We start from the raw sequence: 21,336 nt of genomic DNA on the forward strand, positions 1-21,336 counted from the left end.
CCTCTGGGATTTGGGATTTGCTCAGCCAGCAGTCAGGGGATGGGGACAAGCCAGTGTGATCTGCAGGGAGAGCCTATCAGCCTGCCTGGAGAGGGCCAAATTCATGCTTCTGAACCTCCCAACATGGGCCACCTCGCCTTTCCCGAGGCATCTCTGAGGATGGGCCTTTTTTAAAGACTTGAGCTGACATCATCGTATCTTAAAAGAACAGAGCATAATTGAATTGCTGATACAAGTGGGTACTTGCGCCAGGCCTGGGTCACCCACATCGCTATGGAAACACGTGTTTGCTTGAAAGCCCAGCGAGCAGAAGCAGAGCCTTCCAGGAGCCAGCGTTGGGTCACCTTTAGAAAAAGGCATTTATTTATATTCTCAAGCCGTCAGAGACCTATGAAATGAAATAATTTCAAATTAAATAGGAAAATCGGGCCGTAGATGAATGCTAATGGAGCCTGCCGTGCTCCCTCCCGCTGCGCTCGCAGTGTTGGAGATCCGCTGTGTTTGGTCTAGGCGTCCTTCACTCTTTTGCTCCCATTTGCATTCTGCTGCCGTGGGGAGGTGGTTTGGCACTTTATGCAAAAATGGTTAATCTTCATTCATACGCATTTGCTGGTACTAAAATGGAAAATTCAAAGCGGGGCCTGCCCGAAAGTGTGCATTGTGCTCTTCTCTGCTGTCTGTGTGTGTGCAGCGTACACAGGGGCGCACAATCCGGATCACTCTGCTTCCTCCAGGAGCACTCGGGCCCTTCAGTGAAGACGCTCTCCCACACAGGTCCCAAACTGGCCTCAGCACCTCGCGCCCTCGCCGTGCTCCAGCGATGTTCTGAGCGATCGGCAACCTTTATCTGCCGCTGGAAGCAGTCTTTTCAAATCAGCATTGACTGCTAATGACCTGTTTAAATAAAACATTCCATTTTCTTTCTTCCCCCCACAAAGAACTTGGTAGGCGGCGACATTTCTAAACCAAAGGCTAACCTTGCTTTTCAAAAGAGGCAGATCCAAGGCTTTTAAATGTGAAACTTTTTTCTGACATTTGCCCTTAAAATGGTTTTCAGTGAATTTGTTCTAACAGTGGATTTAGCACATTGAAGTGTGTCTGAATAAAAATTGCAGCCTTGAGATTTTTTTTCCTTCCAAATTAAACAAAAAAGCCTAGGTAAGTGTCTTCCGATGAAATTCCTATTTCGGTCACCATTCTCTGTTTCATGGTTTATGAGTCCGCGTTCCTAATAATTAAAGCAACTTTCCTCTGAGTAGCCTGGCACCTCACAAGAACTTAGATTAAACTGTGGCAATTAATCCACAGAAGAAGGAGCCAAAGCACAGGGAGTGTAAGAGACCTCAGGAACTGCAAGACCAGATAAGGAGCTGTAAAGGATCGAGGATGGAAAAAAGATAAACTGAGGCATATTAAAAATTTCCAGAGTTTGAGGAAAAATCAGTTGGAATCAGGCAGCATCCAATCTAGCGGATAGAAAGGAGCTCCGAGGAGCTGTACAAATGAAAGACTTTACAGGCAGAAGGCAGCGGGAACAAGGAAGTTGTACTGGCAAACAAGCGGGTTGGTTATTGCAAGCTTACTTTCCTCTAGGGGATGGCAGGGGTCTGGCAGGCAGACGACTGGGCTAGAGCTGAGCCGGGGATCGTGACTGGCTGTTGAAGATCCCATTTCCAGGAGAGCCAAGACTGTAATTAAGTCTTGGTTTGGTGGTGTGGGGCTTAGCATATGTGACTTCATTTTGGGCCTATCGTCTTGTTTTTAACAAGGGACAAGGAGGAGGGCACAAAACAGAAGAGAGAGAAGATTAGGCAATGGGAAAGTGAAGCAACAGAAAGCCCACATGAAGTGAAATTGAGACTGTCTCCGTTTTACAAGCAGCACTGTTTCGCTCTTCAGCTGGCACACACGTACCCCTGACTGGGCCTAGGGGACCGGACAGTTAGTCCTTGACCAGCTCGAAGGTGATCTTTACAGAGAAGTAGCCTAGTACATCAGAGACAGCACCAATGCCTTTTATTTTTTTTAAGGTGAGTTTTCAGCTTTCTGCTACCTTGGCTGCCAGGTGCTCCTGTCCCTCCCAGGGTTCTTTGAGTCTTGTGATACCTGAGAGCTGCAAAGGACATGGAGTCACAAACTCTGAAGGGTGGAGACTGTGCCATTTCAAAATGAGACTGCAGGAGTTCAGAACATGCTACCCGACACATGGCACATTGATCACTGTGAGCGCGGGTGCCTGAGAACAGCAGACACAGGGAGATCCTGCTCTCAACTCCCCTCTGCTGCCTAAAGGCAGAGCTTCCAAAAGCAGCTCCCTCGTCATCGCTCCCTCCCCGGGAGTCTCATCAACAGGGAAGACTGCTGACTGGTCACAGGATGGGAGACTCCCTGTTGACACACAGCCAGGCACGCTTTGTCACAAACTGTCATTCCTGTCTTTTCTTCTCAGGGCTTGTTCATCTTTCCTAAAAGGTATTCACTCTCCTCTAAGGGCCTGCATCCTCTCTCCTTTCCCTATTAAGATGGTATTTAGTCCTGAATGCTAAGCCGCCTCGGGAGTCTCTCACTGTTCGCTGGGCCTCCCCCATGTGGACCTGAGGTGTGTGTGTTAATAAACTTCCGTTTGGTTTTCTCTTTTAACCTGTCTTTTATTACAGGCCTTCACCTAAGACTTCAGAAGGGTAGAGGGAAGATTATTTTTCCTCCCCTACAACTTCAACCTCTTATTCTACAGCTGGAGACCTGAGGCCCTCAAGCTGTACGGTGACAATCTAGAGTCTTTACCCAGATGTTCCCTCAGGGTTAGTGGTGCCCCTTGTAGACAGATGCGCAGTCTCTCCTGCTTCCCTATCAAGAGTTGCCTGTTCTCTTTCCCCTTCTCTCAGGGCATCACTCTTCTGCTAAGGGCCAGCTGGTGGCAGTAGAGAATGAAATAAATGTATCTGTTTTTTGCACCTTCTTCCGGAGGTAGTAGCATACCTCAGCTGAGTGAGAATGCAGGTGTCCCGCAAGAAGTGCCCGCAGGTGAGGCGTGGGTCCGGGAAGCCGCGGGTGCTCCGTTTAGACTGAGAGGCTGCACTGCTTCCTCGCATTGCATCGCGTGCTGACTGCCCACCCGCAGCACCCACCCTGGTGCCTCCTCCCTGGGGCAGACAGGAGAAGTCTCAGGAGCCACGAGGTCACACTCTGGGCAAACTGCACCCGAGTCAGATTCCCAAAGAAGCAGCAGTTCAGCAGTAGGCCCTGGAGTGCCAGGGAGCCCCTGGGCAGCCTCACGGAGCCAAGGAAACCGCCTGCTGGCCGAGGGCCTGCTACAGGCAGCTTTGCTCCTCTGCACTGAGGTAGGAAGCCACAGGAACACAGCCTGCTCTTTCTAACTGGCGCATCCCCGCTCACTCCTGCCCGTGTAGTGGTTTTGCTCTGCAGTCATGTGCCCTGCATGTGTACAGGCCTGTGTCACTGCCTGCCTGGGTTCTTACTGGAGTTCATGGAAGGTGAGCCCATGACTGTTGAAGGCAGTTTTGAGGTGCTGTAAGCCATGGCTGTGGGCTCCAGAGTCAGACTGCCGGGGTTTGAGTCCTGGCCCTGCTACTTACTGCATCTGTGCCTCAGCTTTCACATCTGCAAGATGGGAATACTCATCATTGCCACTTTACGGTGAGGCTCAAATGAAAACGTGTGTGCCAAGCACTTAGCAGAGTACCTGGCACATTCTAAGTGCCCCCTGAGAGTGCTAATTATTCATAATAATATGTTGGTGAAAAGACCATTCCTGAGCAATGTGATGTGTAGGAAACTGGTCCCCCATTTTTCTATCTAGGCTTCTATGAGAATCTACTTGTTGTGTGTAGTGACTGGGACCGAGGAAGAGGCCCTTTCTTGATATTCCCAGGATGGAGACTCTGGCGTCGTGGCTCTCAGAGTTTAGTCTGTGTGCATCTGAATGCCTGGGAAGGTAGTAAAACACTGATTGCTGGCTCCACCCACAGAGCTCCTGGTCCAGCCTGTCTGGGGAGGGCAGCGAGGGTGCATTTCTAACAAGCTCCCGGGAAAGCAGATGCTGCTCACCCAGGACTCGTGCTGTAAGAACCACTGCTCTAGGACAGCGCTTTCCAACTCAAGTATCGTCTAAGCCACATGGGCAATTTTAAATTTTTTACTAGTCAGATTAAAAAGTAAAAAGAAATGGGTGGAATTAGTTTTTTTTTTTGCATTCTTTTTTTTTTATTGAGTTATTGATAGGTTACAATCTTGTGAAATTTCAGTTGTACATTAATGTTTGTCAGTCATGTTGTAGGTGCACCACTTCACCCTTTGTGCCCACCCCCCACCCCACCTTTCCCCTGGTATCCACTAAACTGTTCTTAGTCCATAATTTTAAATTCCTCATATGAGTGGAGTCATACACAGATTATCTTTCTCTCGCTGGCTTATTTCACTTAACATAATTCTCTCAAGGTCCATCCATGTTATTGCAAATGGAATGATTTTGTTCTGTTTTGCAGCTGAGTAGTATTCCATTGTATATATGTACCACATCTTCTTTATCCATTCGTCTGTTGCTGGGCACTTAGGTTGCTTCCACGTCTTGGCTATTGTAAACAGGGTGGCAATAAACATTGGGGTGCACAGGACTTTTGGGATTGCTGACTTCAAGCTCTTTGGATAAATACCCAGTAGTGGGATGGCTGGATCGTATGGTAGTTCTATTTTTAGTTTTTTGAGGAATCTCCATACTGTTTTCCATAGTGGCTGCACCAGTTTGCATTCCCACCAGCAGTGTATGAGGGTTCCTTTTTCTCCGAAACCTCTCCAACATTTGTTGCTATTAGTTTTAGATATTTTTGTCATTCTGACGGGTGTAAGGTGATATCTTAGTGTAGTTTTGATTTGCATTTCCCTGATGATCAGCAATGATGAGCATCTTTTCATGTGCCTATTGGCCATCAGTATATCTTCTTTGGAGAAATGTCTGTTCATGTCTCCAGCCCAAGAAATGGGTGGAATTAATTTTAATGTTATATTTTATTTAACCCGATGTGTCAAATATTATGCTTTCAACACATAATTGATATAAAAAATATTGAAAGTTTACTTTCCTTTTTCATACTAAGTCTTTGAAATTCAAGGAATATTTTACACGCCCAGCACATTCCAATTCAGATTTGGCTTTGCGTGAAAAATGACCTGGGGAGTTGTTTTTTTCAGGCCTCAACTCCCCCGTACCAACTGGCGTTGGGGCCCAGAAATCTCTGCTTCTAAAAGCTTCGCAGTTGATTCTGATGATCAGCCGGATAGGCAGGTTGATCCCCAGCCTATACAACTCGCTCATTTTCCCTCGCTGCACCTTCTTCTCAGGACGCTTTGCACTTATTTATCCCCTTCAGCTACTTTATTGTCATTTATGAAATACTCTTATTATACTCCCAGTTATGCAGTATGATTTTTATGTTTTTTAATAAATCATAGGAGAACTTTGCATAAATGACCTTGAAAAATTTGTTAAAATCAGTACTTTAAAATTTTTCTTATATATTTCCTCTGGTTCCCTAAATCCAATTCAAGAAAAGTGATACAATATCTGAGAACGGGAAAGTGAATCTAAGAGCAGTAATGGGTTTCAGAGAAACGAAAGTGAAACTTTATTACTGCTTACACAATAAAACAAGGGAAAACGGAGATGGGGAAGCCAGAAGGTCCTTTGGCGTTTCATTACATTGTGTTAACTTTTTACGTTTTATATGATTGCACAGGAAATATATATATTTTTTAAACTCAGTTTGGTAGTTGATCAGATTGTCATATATATTAAACTTCACTGAATTGTATTAGAAATGCTGAAGCAAACATATTTGCCAGATTGTACTATTCAGTTTTATTTTTCATAAAGGATATTTATCTTTGTTATAAACTAATAGATCTTCTGACTGGCATTAATGCATATTAAGTAAGATCTTTGCATAATGAATAGTTCAGTTTGATATAACTTTGCACATGAAGTGATTGCCGGGAACCATATTTGTGGTTTATTAATTTTACACTGGAGAAGTATATAGATGATGTATTGGTGATAAATGATGAAATTCTTTTCTTTGGGATTGATATCTTTTGCTAATAACTTTTTGACTATGGAATATATATATCTAGAATGAAGTGAGAGATTAATCTGTTATTTCATAAGTAAAATTTGAGTCAACAATTTTCTTGATCTTTATTTTTCTCTAGGATATATATAAAACTTAGGTGATATCTATGTATGTTTGTAATGTTATTACTGAAAGCTAAAGTACAATTTTAAGGAAAAAAATTTCAAACACTACCTAAGCTATTGAAATGTTGTGTCAGGCACCGGCCCAGTGGCGTGGAGGTTGGGTTCACGCGCTCTGCTTTGGCAGTCCGGAGTATGAGGGTTTGGATCCCAGGTGCAGACCTATACACTGCTCATCAAGCTGTGCTGTGGTGGTGTCCCATATGCAGCGTAGAGGAGGATTGGCACGGATGTTGGCTCAGGGCCAGTATTCCTCACCAATAAGTAAATAAATAAAGACAAATGTGAAAAAAAAAAGAAATGTTGCGTCAACCTCAGGACTTGTATTTCTGGTTATCTTAATTTTCTATTGGTTATTCCATATGCATGGAACACCCATCCGTGAATTTGAATAGGTGGGCCTCAGTAATTGATCAATTCCAAGAACAGTTTTAAGTGATAATGGGAATTAGAAACCAAGTCTTTCCCAAGAAGTCAGAGATCCCTGTACTTTGTGGATCTAAAGCCCTGGTGATCAGGCCGTGTTAGGATGGGCAGCAGCTGTGTCCAGCAGTGATACACCACCAGGTGTGGTGACCAAGTGTGATGTGAGGGAAATAGGAGGTCTGTGGTCTCCAAACACCCGTCACTCAGTCACAGCATTAGAGGTTCTCAGGTTAACCCAGATGGCTGCAGCAGTGAGGGCTGGGGTTTCACGCTGCTGAACTCTGGGCCTGTCATTTGGGAGGAGGTGACAATATGTCTCCTGGAGGAAAAGTTTCTTAGCTATCTAAGTTAAACAGTGAAGATTCAGATTAAGTTGATCTGACTGTCTGGATATAGTTCATAGCAGAAAAATCCCAAAAGAATAGGAGCACAGCACAGTTTCATTTTCACAGGGGAGAGGGAGTCAGCTCAGGAAAGGGAACGACCACGTGACACCATGATGGTGCGATGTGCTTCAGAGTATTCTGGAGGGAATAGTGCCAGACTGGGTGCAGGCACTCAGCGAGGACCTGCGGGCGCACTGAGGAACACCCTCTCCTGTTCCACAGTTCCCTAGCGTCGTCCTTATCAGGAGAACCCAGTTTGACCATCTAGCCACTTCAACTCTTACTTCTTTAAGGCAAACCAAATTTACTTTCTGTCCAGGTTCAAATCCTTCTTCTAGTTTCCATAACTGGAGCTGGAGCCGATTTCCCAATCTTTCTGTTATCCACCAGCCAGCAGAAAGCTTGGATGTGGAGAGGGCATTGGAACCTGCCTGGAAGGCAGAACCTGTAGAGACAGCCCTCCACATAGGAAACACAGAATATAAGAGAGTAAAGCGGGCAAAGAGCAGCTCTCTACAATTATTTCTATCTTATCTTCCCACCTGAGAAACCTGTAATAGCCCCATTCTGCCTTCATAGCCAGCATTTTCCTTCCACAAAAAAATAATGTTGTAATCAATCTTACTGGCATCACTACCGAAGAAGAGTGTTCTTTGATTAGACTCTGAGGTCAAAGAGAAAAGGAATCTCCATGAATTTTGTCCTATGATGATAGCTCACCATGCAGGGCTGCCGCTTCTTCAGATCTTAGAAGTCTTCTCTGCTCAGCGGGATTGCTCCCTGATTCCTCTGTGGATTGTAATACTCCAGCTTCAGAAATGCTGCACCCCAAATCCTAGACATCAAAGCAAAACAAAAACAAACAAACTTTTCCTATCAGATTCCACTCATCTATAATGGAAAGATTAGATGTGTCCAGAAGATTTAGCCATTCTAGTCTAATGGGAGGAATTGTGGCTCAAAGATCTGTCCTAACAAAGAGCACCAAATCTACCTGGTTCCTTCTGTCCTTCTTAGTTCCGTAGGTGGAACCTGTATGTCCCTCCCCCACATCCTTGTTCTCTCTCACACACGCATACGTATACTATCACACACAGAAAAATCCATGTACAGACAGTGTATCTTCATATAATGCCGAAACTTCCATTTGAATAAGAAGATCAACCATCCAGATGTCTTCAAATATGTTTTGAGACCATCTTACAGGCATTGTGATGACTGATCAAAGGTTTCACTCTTCATCTGTGGCTTTAAACAGAAATGCCTGATTATGTGTCCTTCTATCTCACAAAGCATCTCTATTCACTGTTACAGATATGTAATCAGGAAATAATCCTGTTGTCTTTTCCTACTAACTCTCAAAAGTAGGAATAAATGAGAATGAGATTCAGGTATTATTTGCCAGGTAGTATTATTTACTTTCTCCCATCTGCCAGGTCAGAGGATATGGAATTTACCATTTGGAAGAGTTATTTAAATGGGAGATGTCTTCAGTGGGAGGGGCACTCTTTGCAGAGCACATGGAGAGGAGCTGTCTTAGTGATGCGGGCTCGAGGAGTCGAAAGAAAGATTTCTTGGACTCTCAAGGTCTGGCAGTAGTGCTCTTTTATTCAGAGAATAGTATGGAATAGCATGGGGACAGGACCCATGGTTAGTAAGACCTGCAGGCATGGGGACAGGACCCATGGGCAGTGAAGGGCTGCAATGTGTTGAGGGTTAGGGCTAAATTTATAAGGCATGGGCACATGACTTATTTTTACTGGACAAAGAAAAGATGATGTAAAAAGTCATTGAATGGTTTCAGTGCAGATGGGGTCTGGTTACTGTGTGGTTGTGTAACTTTAGATGTGAATCTGGTCACATAGATTGGCATGTAGGCCAGGATGCCCTGGGCTTCTCTCCCTGGGGCAGCCCTAATCCATGCCATAAAATCCATTGGGTCATATAGATCGGCACGTAGGCCAGGACACCTTGGATTTCTCTACCTGGGGCAGCCTTGATCCATATCATTAGTGGGGATCCAGTATGCAGAATCTCTCCTGCTAATGTGCCGAAATGCTTGGGTCAGTGGCTGTATCATTTGGAAACTTATAAAAATAAACTCTTACTGTTTCTAATATTTGATAATGTGTAGTATTTATGTGGATTCTTGTTTGAGTGTTAATAGAGTTAAGATTACACATTGCCATGCTTTCATCCTAAAATCAGCGAAAGGTAACGGATCTGAATTTATGACCTAGGTTTAAAAGAAAATCATGGGGAGAAATCAGAGAAGTGTTGGAAGTTATCGTTAAAATGCATCAACTCTAGATACACTCTTTGTAGCAAAAGTCAAAAAGAATGTAAGAAAGAGTTTCAGTGGTTCTTGATTGACAAAAAGTGTTAAACATGCAAATACATCATAGATTGATATCTTGGCCAATCTAGATGCTATTTCAATCTGTTCACCCATTTTTGTCATTTATGCTCTATTTCAAAACGAGATTTAAACTGTTAAAGACTTAAGATCTATCTTCCATAATAATGGTGAAAGATTGAAACCAGATGAGAAGAAAGAAAACACCACAGCTTGGTGTTAAGAATACAGATTTCAGAATGGGCCACCTCACGAGGAAGATTGGACATTAAAGCCAGAAGACCTAAAGAATTTAGGGAAACAGAGAAGGCTTACGGGCAGCTTTAAGGGTCCATTTGAAACTGGAGATGATGAATTCATGGCCAGTAAAAATACGGCGAAAGTGTATAGGTATAGATCCAGAAGGATGTTCATGATATGTTGGTGAGTGAGAACGCAAGTGTGAAAACCGTTATATATAGTGTTTCTGATGTTTAAATCTGGAACTATTTCTCCTCTTCCTGGAGTGCCTGGTGCGGTTACATCCATGCAGGAAATACTCAGCAAACGTTTGTTATGTTAAGTAGAGGCTGGTGAAAGCTGTGGGACAGTAAGGATTGTGTGGACAAGGCTTAGTTAAAGTAGGTACACTTTGCCTCCACTCACTGTTTTGGACCACCTTTCTTTTACATAGAGAGAAGAAACACCATTTGGTGCATATGCATTCTGTCTTTGCCATTTTTCATGTCAATATAGTATGCATAAAAGATTTTACATTGTCTTCTAGAGTTATCATAACATGCTTTTTGAACATACCTAAGACAAGTGCTTAGCTTGAAAGTATTTTTACATTTTAAAATGGTATTTATGATTATGGCTGAATGAAGTTGTTTACTGTGTTGGAAGAGAGCATAAAAATAAGACATTGAGAAATCAATTTTAAAACTTTAATCTGTTTTTCCCTTCTTTATAGGGCCTATTCCACTAGAAGCAAGATGGCTGAACTCAATCCTCATGTAAATGTCAAGGAAAAGGTAAGATAAAGCTATATGTTGGCTTGCAAAAACTCCAAACTGGATAATGTAGTCTCTGGCTAGTAAAAACTCGATTACAGTGGAAGAAAGGAGAAGTGGTTTTGAGGGACCCATAGTAAGTTTGACACCCTAGAAAATCATTTCATAGAAAGAATCATAAGTAGCATCCACTGAGTGTGTGTTAAGCATATTACATTCACTTTCTCATTTACTCTTGACCATAACCCCATGAAATTAATACTATTATTATTCTCGTTTTACAGAGGAGGGAATGGAGACACAGGGAAGTTAAGTAATTTGCCTAAATTCAGAGCTAGTAAGCAACGGAGCTGAGATTCGAACCCAGGAGTGCCATCGCACAGTTTGTACTCCTTACCTCCGTGCTGGGTTTCATCTGAGAGTTAGGGTACTGTGCTGTGTCTCCAGAAATGGCCTCATACAGAGATAGCCAAAGCCTCACCGAGGGGTCGTGCTGAGTAGCCTTCAAGGTCTCTTTCAACATGGAGAGTGCATGACTGCAAATCCCCCTCCTCATTTGCTGGAGGCTGATTACACTTCAGAGCCTTTCCACGTCTTGTCCTTCTCTGGCAAGGTTCCTCCACTTGGGGTCGGTCCCTCACTCCATGTATGCTGCCTGCACTGTTAGCTCTTAAAGATCATAAACCATAGATCACGCGAGACCATGGAGGTATTTGTCCAACCCCTTCATCTGCGCCCAGTGAGCCGACGCCCTAGGGGAGAGCTGTCCCTGCTGGTTCAGTGGAGTGGGAGAGCCCAGCCTGCCACTCTCCCCACCTCCTCAGGGCCACCTCCTGCCTCCACTGTACGGCAGCTACTGAGGGCAGCCCTTCATCTCTCATCTCTTTGTATCCCCACCGTAACTAAAATACACAGTGAAGTAACATTTGTGGAGTCCTTACTGTTTTTCTTTCATCTAGCAAAGATGTATTGGACCCCTACCTTGTGCCAAACACTGTTCTCCGTAGTGGGGATACAGCACTGAACGTGTAGTTGGGGTTCCTGATCCCATGAGACCTGCTTTTCAGGGCAGGGAAATGGAGAGTGAATCCAAGAACGTAAATGAACAGAGTCATTTCAGACAGTGATAACTACCATGGGGAAATAACAGCAGGGTAGCAGGGAGCGGTGGCTACTGTGGATAGGGGCAGCCCTCTTGGAGGAGGTGATATTAGAGCTGAGATAAAGACAATGGGAAAGAAACACCTTGCAAAGATCTGAGGGCAGAGCATTCCAGATAGAAAAGCAAAAACAGATGCCCAAGGTGACTAGGTTGAAGGTGTTTGAAGAACAGGTGGTTGGTATGGTGGTCGGTGTGGCCAGAGCATGGTGGGCACGAGGGATGGCCATGGGAGATGAGGTCAGAGAGCACGGCTCTTCACCTGTGTTCCTGGACCTCCAAGGGATCCATGGGTAGAATCTAGGGTTCCACAAACTTGGATGGGAAAAAACATTTTCATCTTCACTAACTTCTAAATGAAACTTAGCATTTCCTTCAATCATGAATGTAAGGAAAGGAAAAGACAACCCAGTGTAGCAGGAGTCCCTGTGACTGTCACAACTAGAAATCACGATATCTTCATATCCTGTTATGTTTGTTACAGATAGCCTGAGTATGGTTCATTCATCGCTACTTAAAATTACTGTGGTTCTAGAACCTGCCGCTATACTGCATTATTTGATGCTGGTAGAGAAGCACATATATTACTGTGGCGCAAATTTGTTTTTTCATTAATATTTTAACTTTATTTCAATATAAGTGGTTTCCTTTGTAATTATGTGTTTTATTTCATATTTTCAAATATTATTTAAATAATAAATAATTTTAAAATATTATTCTGAGAAGGACCCCATAGGCCTCACCAGGCTGCCAAAGGGGGTCTGTGCCCTGTGTCAATGAAAATAATCCATAACCAATCTATAGATGAAAATTTGGGTGAGTTTATTCTCAGCTAAAATGTGAGAACCATGGCCCAGGGCCTGAAGGAAGGAAGGGCACCAAAGAAGTGGGGTGTACAGAGTGGTTATATACTCCCGAAGAGTATGTTTCACATATGATTGAAATGTCCCTTTTACAATAGTCACAGGACTGCTCTGTTGGCACAGCAATTGATGGACACAGCAGGTAGGTCTGCTGTCTTGGTGGACACAGCAGGGTGGCAGGTCTGTTGTCTCGTGCTGGGCGGTCACAGGTGAGCTGGGTGGTCAAAGGTGAGTGCAGCAATCAGTTCCTAGCCTAGAAAAGATGCTTATCTTTAAGGAAATGCCAATGTGGGGGGAAGTTGCACCTTTATCTTAAGGGCCTTTGTTCTTGCCATAGTAAATGTTTGAAGCAGATATACAATGCATGCTCAATGGCCACGTCAGGCCCTTTGGAAAAAACAAAGTCAGGCTGAATTAGGTTTACACCAAATGGCTTCTCTAATATATCCTATTGTTTGCCATTTCTGTTTGTCACCTGAAAGGTTTAGAAGCTGAGATGGGAGCCCTGTAGGACTTCTTCAAAGGGCAGGAGTAAGCTGTTGAAAGGTTGAAGCAGGAGCATGACTTGGTGTGGTATTTTCTTAAAAGCTCACCCTGCTTCTGTCAGCTACTGTGCTACATATTTTATAAATCTTCATATTAAGTAACTTTCCTGTTTGATGAGGACACGGAGGCTTGAGGTCAAGTGACTTGGTCGAAGTCAGACTCTCAGGAAACGTGGAGGAGCGGGGATTCAGACTCAGCTGTGTCTGGTCCTACAACCTGTGCTCTTGCTACTGCATTTCTGCTTCCCTAAGTTTTCCACCAGAATGCCCCCGGGCACGGAAGAACCAACTTGATGCCCCACGTCTCTGGGGACATGGTCAAAACCAAATTCCACCGACCTACAATTCCTTTGGAGTCTTATATGTTGTCTTAAAAATTGATGCAAATGTATTACCTATTTTATTCTATAATATGTTCCATATGTTATTTTAAGACAACACTGTTTTTACTTATAGACCATTGAGCAAACAATAGCAGAAGGGCATGCTTCTTTTATATCATGGCTTCATATTCCCCCTGACTCACAGTCATGTACTCAGGTGAGAATATGAGTTCCCCGGGTTGAGAAGCTGGGTCTCGCACCACAGTGCTGACCAGGAATTGGCCTCTTTCCAAATGTCTGTTGATGGATGGATTGAACAGCTCCTAAAGTTGAGCTATGAGAAGGAAAAACACTTAAAGAATCAGAGTCATAGCAATTCATCCCTGCAAAGCATGGCTATTAGGCCAATAAGGTAGGCTCAGCACTCAATGACAGAGTGTCTTATTCAAAACATAGGTGGCATGGAGCCAGTAAGGGGAAGGAAGCTGATCCGTCAACACACAGACCACAGAGGTTCAGTGAACGTGCCATGCATTGGCTCAGGCTCCTCATTCATCCACTTGTCATGATCAATGTCACATAAGCATATGAAGATTAACAGTAGATGGCGTTTTTACCATCACACTTCAATAACTTATCAAAATGTTGGCATTACTTTGAAAGAGGGTGATGTTTGAGTTGTAAATATTATCAATCCACGTGACAATGAAAGTAGAGCTCCTGTAAATCAATTAGTAAATTCCATCTTCCTATGGCAAAAGGTTAATAGATTTCTCAATTCAATAAAATGTCATAATAAACAACTGGAAATTCTGATCATTTGTAATTTTACATTGATTTATTTTAGTACATTTGTTTCCTTTAGTTATTAGCTTTTATGGCCTTTTTATGATTAGTTTGTTTCTCAGTCTGTCACAGAGCAATGACATTTTACTTCTGAAAATTAAGAATACTAACAACTGTTATGTCTTAAATTATAAATGATAAGCTTTTAGAGATCTGAGAACAGATCTGTGTAGTGTTCTTATTCAATATCTAGTCAAGCACTGTGGGAAATTAAATACTTCATAAAAGTCTTGCAGTGAAATGAGCCCATCCGTTCTCTCTAGGGGGTCCACTGTGGGATGAATTGCAAAGGTGAGTGCTCTGCTGAGGGAGTCATTTCTGTCCTCACGCAGCTTTTAGTCCAAAGGAGGAACTAATAACTTAAGGTCTAATATGCAAGACAACTGAAATTTACAGTTGACACTCTTTGTGACTGTTTTGTTTTAAGATATCTTTATGTTATTGGATTATAAGTGCAAGGATTTAAGTTGGAAATATTGTTGAAGTCAAAGTTCGGTCTTCTTAGTGTGACTTGCGTCCTCTGTGAGATCCGATCCTCTCTACTTTGGCACCTGTACCTATTGCCACTTCTCTACATGCCCCCTTCAATGCAGCGCAGCCATCCTGACCTTGAAGGTTTCTGCCTCCAGGCCTTTGCAAAGGCCATTTCCTCTCTCCTGGATGGCCTCCTCAGGGGCCTGACCCTCCCTCGCCTTCCTTTTAGGAACCCTTTCAGACATCTCCTTTCTCCTTCCTCCTGCCCCAGCTGAATGGTTTGCCCTTACTCTCTGCTCCTGTGAGCTTCCTGGGGTTCTTTGCATTCTGCCCTGCAGCCGTTACTCCTTCTGCTGTGATTGTTGGCTGTCTCTGCGCCCCTTGGAGGCAGGGACTGGGCCTTCCTCAGCTTCACGTTCTTGGGTTTGACGCCCAGCTGTCCCCCAGTTAGAGTTAGGTAAATGAATGGATAATGAATGAATGAACATGTCTGTTTGAATAGGTACCGTCTTTAGAGACGACATTTCCCATTCACAATATTTGGCAAAATCTCAAGCCTTCTTGAAAACAGAAATGTAGGTTAATGGGAATGACATCTCATTTTAGTACTCTCTTTACTATTAAATAAAGCAATTTTTAAATTGCTTCTAAAAACAGGAACTCAGGTTACTTACGTTGACTGCCTGTGGTTCTCGCAGCATCTCTCTGAGATGGTTATCAAACACAGGTGCTCTCAGGTAGGTTTCACAATAACAAAAGAGGTCTTTTGGTGTGTAATCAGTCAGATCTTGTTGTACCAATAAAAAAAAAAAAAAGAAGACATATCTCACTTTTTTAAGGAAAAATACCAGAACAAAATCTTTTTTCTTTTTTTTTCTTTTTTTTTTTTTTGAGGAAGATTAGCCTTGAGCTAACATCTGCCAATCCTCCTCTTTTTGCTGAGAAAGGCTGGCCCTGAGCTAACATCCATGCCCATCTTCCTCTACTTTATATGTGGGACGCCTACCACACATGGCTTGCCAAGTGATGCCATGTCCACACCCGGGATCTGAACTGGTGAACCCTGGGCTGCTGAAACGGAACGTGTGCACCCAACCGCTGCGCCACCAGGACAGCTCCAGAACAAAATCTTTAGGCTAATTAGGGATCTTATATTTAGGGCATACTCACTTTTTACAGCTCTTTTCTAAATGACATATATTTTTTAAGAAATTCAACACCAGAAACTCATAGATGAGTTAAGGTTAGGGCTCAGTAGTGACTATTACTATTATTTCTTCTGTGAAACACTAGGATACCAAGCTAAACTGATTTATAAAATTTTAGATGTAATTCTCAACTGAATAAGAAAGGATTATTAGAACTGACATAGACAAAATAAAATTTTTAGTCAGATATTTGATGCATTATTATAAATCAGTTTAAGTGGAATACCACTGAGCAATGCAGGTTGATGATAGAAGGCAAGGGGGATTCTCGTTTGTAAAATGGGATTTCAAAATAATATTTGCTGAATATTACAGACTGTTAGGGACTGATAACTAATTCCAGCAAAGAGTCATTCCTAAGCCACCTTAGGGAACCAAGTAGGCTTGGGAAGTGATCTCCAGCGAGGTAAAGTCTTGGAGAGAATATGGAGTTTGGAGACAGAGGCAGAGATTATTGGCTCCCCACTTTCTAGTGGGGCAGCCTGGAGAAAGCCACTTGACTTTTCTGGGCCTCAGTTTCCTAATCTGTAGATTGGACATGATAATAAAACCTACATAACAAAGTCATCAAATACAATAATCAGTAGGGAGCTGCTTTATGAGCTCTTTATCGTATATACTATAAAGGGCTTGGGAGAGCTCATCTTTTTAATTTACAATTAAAAATGGAAAAGGAGCTCCAGTGAATGTTTTTGTTTGGAACTCAAAATATAAATTCACACAGAACTGAGATTAGAAAGAAAACAAAATAAAAAGCCCAAGTGAAAGAAAGAACATAAACTGGACTTGACTTTTTCAAACTGTTATAGCTGTTGCTGAGCCTCACAAAAATATAAGTGAGACTAGAAAATATGATGATATGGAAATGGGGAATCGCTTAGTCTATAATGTCTTTGCTGAGCGGTGCCACTTATTGTGAATGGCTTTTAGAGCTGTTAAAGTTATAGAGGTAAATTGGGTTGTAAACAGGAATCATCCAGCGTCACTCAAATGAAGGAGGAGACGTAGAAGAGGGGAGAAGAGCCTCTTGTCCACAGAGGAACAGAGAGGGGTCCTCTCGGCGTTTCTGCAGACGACTGAGAGAGACTCTGTGTCTTAGAGTCTGTCCTCAACAGCTGGGCAGACGTCCCATTTTATGATTATTTTTTCCTGTAACTGTCTTGATCTCTGTTTTACAAAGTACTGAAATATAGTTCAGGTCTATTTGTGGGGTGGAGTATTGTCAGAAAAAGCCAAGCATTTGTTTATAGAAATTTTAGCAGCATCGGAGAAAGTAGAGAAGAAACCTGTCATCCTGCGTCTTTAAAGTATTAACTCCATTTAAGAGAGAACTCGTTTCATGGGATGTGGGGCGAGTTTTCATGATATGCAGTTGTTCATAAAGACCAAACCATTCAACCTTTGGGGGGAAATCTTAATTTTATAATTTTGTGAGAGTGTTTAAGTCAATTCAGCCCAATCCTTGGATTCAAAAGCAAAAGCACAAACCACACACACAGAACTTTCAGGTTTTACTATGGACAGGTTCTTGTCATCATTTTCTCCTAGGAAAGGGTCTTAAATTTCCCTTTCCAAGAAAGAAGAAACACTGACAATAGTTACTGCCTGATGCTTATGTACAGAACTGCTGTTATAGTTGCTTGGCAACCAGAGAGATTTGACAAGGAGTCGAAAGGAACTGAATGAATAAATGGAAATGTCAGCATCAGTTTCAGGGGATAAGAAGAAATTTACCATCGCAGGATTAGCATCACATTGCTTTCTCCAAGCGACATGCTTGGAATGCGTGGTGTTTCTGTTCTGTTTCTCGCGCCCCCTCTCCTTCCAGCCTTTCCTCTAGCTCCTTCAGCCCTGTGGCTGAGAGGTGTCTATGTCAGAGGGTTAATGCTAAAGAATATGAGTGCATGTCGAAAATTAAAACCTTTGGTGCCAGGAAAAAAGTTACCTCTGTTGGCAATCCCTTGGAATTTTTGGGTACTCTACCAATGTTCTAGTTATTTCTCACAATGATCCTTCATATTGAATTATCCAACTTTTACAGATAAAGGTATTGACAAACCTGCATTGGTTTTTTCTCTTACGACCTTGAACACTAAAAATCTGTCCAGAGGGATTACATAGATAGGTAGATAGACAGATAGATTCAGCACCTAAAAGTCTACTGCTTGTATTATTATTAAAATCAGTTTTTCTCTGTAAATCATCATTTCCCTACAACTTGATTACAAGCTCCTTATAAGCACAAATGGACTTTTAATTTATTTGTGATTCAATAGCTCCTATAATAGTAATATCATAGACTTTATGCCCCCAAAATATTTGTTAATTAATCAATATTTAGCTAAATAATTGAGCCAAGATTCTGTAACAGTGATTCTCAGCTATTAGGAAGAAAGGGAAAGGAAGTGGAATGTGAGTCGGGCCGTGCACTGAAATGTCAGTGGGGCAAACATAGGAGTAATTAGAAAAAGCGCATTGTGTTCATTTGAGTCCTCCAAGAAGCAGAGGCCAAGATGGGATTAGATGAGCAAGAGATTTCTTGGGGGTGGGAGGTGGGGAAAGAGAGGGAATGCTTGTGAAAGAGAAAGGAGGGGAAGCGTGTGCAGGCAGGGAGGGTCCACGGACTGCCACGCAGGTCTGACATCTGTGGAGGAAGAGGGAGAAGAAGGAAAACTGGGCTGTCCAGTCAACTCTGCTTCCCGCCGAGGGGGATTTCCATGGCCACCACAATATGCGAGAGGATAAGAAAACTTTACATTTAAAAAAAGAAATTGAAATACCTATTTTGGAATTCAGTCATGTAAGAGAAAAAATCATGAGATTTATATGTTTATTGGAAAGAATTAATAAAAAGTTTGTGAACCACTGTTCTAGAGGAATTAGCAAATTAAAATGCAAACTCTAGGATTTCCCTTCTGTTAGCAAGCTGAGCCATACTGCCACTAGTATAGGGAGTCTTCTCAACTTGGAGAACAAATGAGGATTTAGTAGTCTTATTTTCTATTAAAAGTATACTATTTCTGGGGCCAGGAGTGGTGTAGTGGTTAAGTTTGCGCACTCTGCTTCAGTGGCCTGGGGTTCACGGGTTCGGATCTTGGATGCAGACACACGCTGCTCACCCAGCCGTGCTGTGGTGGCATCACACATACAAAATAGAGGAAGATTCGCACAGATGTTAGCTCAGTGACAACCTTCCTCAAGCAAAAAGAGGAAGATTGGCAATGGATGTTAGCTCAGGGCCAATCTTTCTCGCCAAAAGAAGAAAAAAGAAAAAGTATACTATTTCCATCCATCCATGTTTAAGGAAACAAAGGGATGCGTTAACTCTACTGAAAAACTGTGTGTCCTTTGGCACATTGTGTACCCTCTCTGAGCTTCAGTTTTCTTATCTGCCAAATGAGGAAATTCATGTGGTGGAGAATCTCTAAAACCCTTTCCAGCTCTAACACTGGATGAATCTGTGGTCTCGCCTACCTTATAAGCACCATGCGAGACCAAAAAAGGGATTGTGCCAGGGAGCAGAGAACCTGGGGCAGCCTCAGTCCTGATGGAAATTGGCTGCCTCAGTTTGAATGTGTACATTACCTCTCTGCCCTCAGTTTCTTGTAAAATAAAGGAATTTGATTAAACCATCTCTGAGGCCCATTTATGGTTCACTGGTACGGCATGTCTGTTGCTACCTTGTCTTTGGGTCCTTCAGAACTCCCAATCTCAATCCTTGAAGATAATTATCAATAAAAATATGTTGAAATGATGATTGGGGATCAATTACAAAACTTAATACTTTTCTTTCTTTTTTAAAAAATTGTGGTGAGAGCATTTAACATGCGATCTGCTCTCTCTAAGTGACAGGACAGCATTGTTAACTCTAGGCTCGACGTTGTACAACAGATCCTAGAACTTACTCATCCTGCGTAACTGAAACTTTCTACCTGTTGAATGGCAGCTCCCCATTTTATTTTCCCCCAGCCCCTGGCAACCACCATTCTACTCTCTGTTTTTATGAGTTTGATTATTTTAGGTCCCTCATCTAAGTGGAATCATGCAGTATTCGTCCTGTGACTGGCTTGTTTCATTTAGCATAATGTCCTCAAGTTTCATCCATGTTGTTGCATATGACAAGATTTTCTCCTTTTTTAAGGCTGAATAATATTCCATTGTATGTATGTACCACATCTTCCTTATCTACTCATCCTTCAATAGACTATGTTAATTTTTTTATTGGCTCAAACTGTAATTTTAGTTATTTGACTAAGGTTGAATTCACAAACTAGTTATAACTCTTTTTACTGCTGTTAGAGGAAAAGCAAACAACCAAACTAATACAATTATTGGGAAAACACAATCTAGTCAGTAAGATGACAATTTTTATGAATATTTAAACCAGTATGGCTTTTTTTAATTGGTCAAATCTGTTAGAATAAAACATAGTATGGAGGGGGACAAATACGCTTCTCCAGAGGAAGCATATTCCTGGTGTCCGTAGTGTTGAGACTGTCTCCTTCCTTCACGCCACAGCCAAGAAATACCCAAGGTTGACATAATGTAGCGATTAACCAAACTCCTTTATTCTGATATTGACTAATGGGTAATTAACTCCTTTATTCTGGTATTGATTAAAGGGTAATAGTGACGTACTCATTTATGGTACTCTTTATCTGAAAAATTCAGGAAATAAGCAGGAAAAAAACCCACCAGGAGTGTAGATGTCAATAATTAGCTTTTTTCCCCCAAGTGGAGACCTTAAATTTGAAAGAAAATGAGGAAAGATTTTTACTGGATATGCTAAGTTAGAAGCAGAAGATAAAAGTATCTTACTTTTCTATTCTGATTAAAATACCAAAAACAAAATGCTATGTAAAAATAACATTGCCTTTTTTGTCTTCGCTAATAAATCCAATAATGGATTTCATCAGAGAGAGTAGCCAGACAGAATATTTACCTAAGTCTTAATACTGTGTGGGTGTAAGCGGCTGGCTGAAAACCGACTTCCCATGGACTCAGGATGGCCGCTGCCCTGAATTATGTGCAAGACTAACTGGCAGTTCTGGGAAAATGTGAGGGAGAATCCAGCACAATTAGAGAAAACGTGCCGGGATACACTGAACACAAGCTGCGGAAATGGGTGACATGAAGTGTGTGTGAAGCCACTGCTCATCCCCGTATAGATGAGAAGAGCAGGTGCTACCGATAGTAGGCATCTGAGAGTTATGTCTATACCTGTATCTCACCTGCAAGTGTCAGAGTCAAGGTGAGAGTTCTGATATGAAAATTTTACCATGCACTAAATTAAAAGATTTAAGATGCTTTGGTTATCTGATTTTAATTTTACTCTTTCTTTGGACAGGAGAAAAGTCCATTTGAGTATCTCTTGCTGTACAACAAGTCAAGTTATCAGGCTTATTTCTAGGGATTAAAGAAGTTATATGACTTCTTTAAACCATCAATTTTCATTTAGTATTATAGCAACTATTAAGTTAATTTACATTT

At 42.2% G+C, this 21,336-nt stretch overlaps 1 protein-coding gene across 20 annotated transcripts in view; it reads left to right on the forward strand.

The window, feature by feature from the left end:
- Positions 1-21,336, forward strand: part of SPATS2L (spermatogenesis associated serine rich 2 like) — a 166,451-nt gene that overhangs the window by 69,249 nt on the left and 75,866 nt on the right. For 19 of the 20 annotated variants that reach the window (XM_014832461.3, XM_014832466.3, XM_044768494.2 and 16 more), the window contains one exon: positions 10,389-10,449. In XM_014832461.3, coding sequence (XP_014687947.1) covers positions 10,411-10,449 — 39 coding nt within the window. In that variant the 5' untranslated portion in view covers positions 10,389-10,410. Of the gene's footprint in view, positions 1-1,841; positions 2,031-10,388; positions 10,450-21,336 lie in introns of those variants that run through there. The other variant, XM_070508322.1, reaches the window with a different exon arrangement.

The sequence above is a fragment of the Equus asinus genome, chromosome 4, assembly GCF_041296235.1.
Source record: "Equus asinus isolate D_3611 breed Donkey chromosome 4, EquAss-T2T_v2, whole genome shotgun sequence".
Lineage (NCBI taxonomy): Eukaryota > Metazoa > Chordata > Mammalia > Perissodactyla > Equidae > Equus > Equus asinus.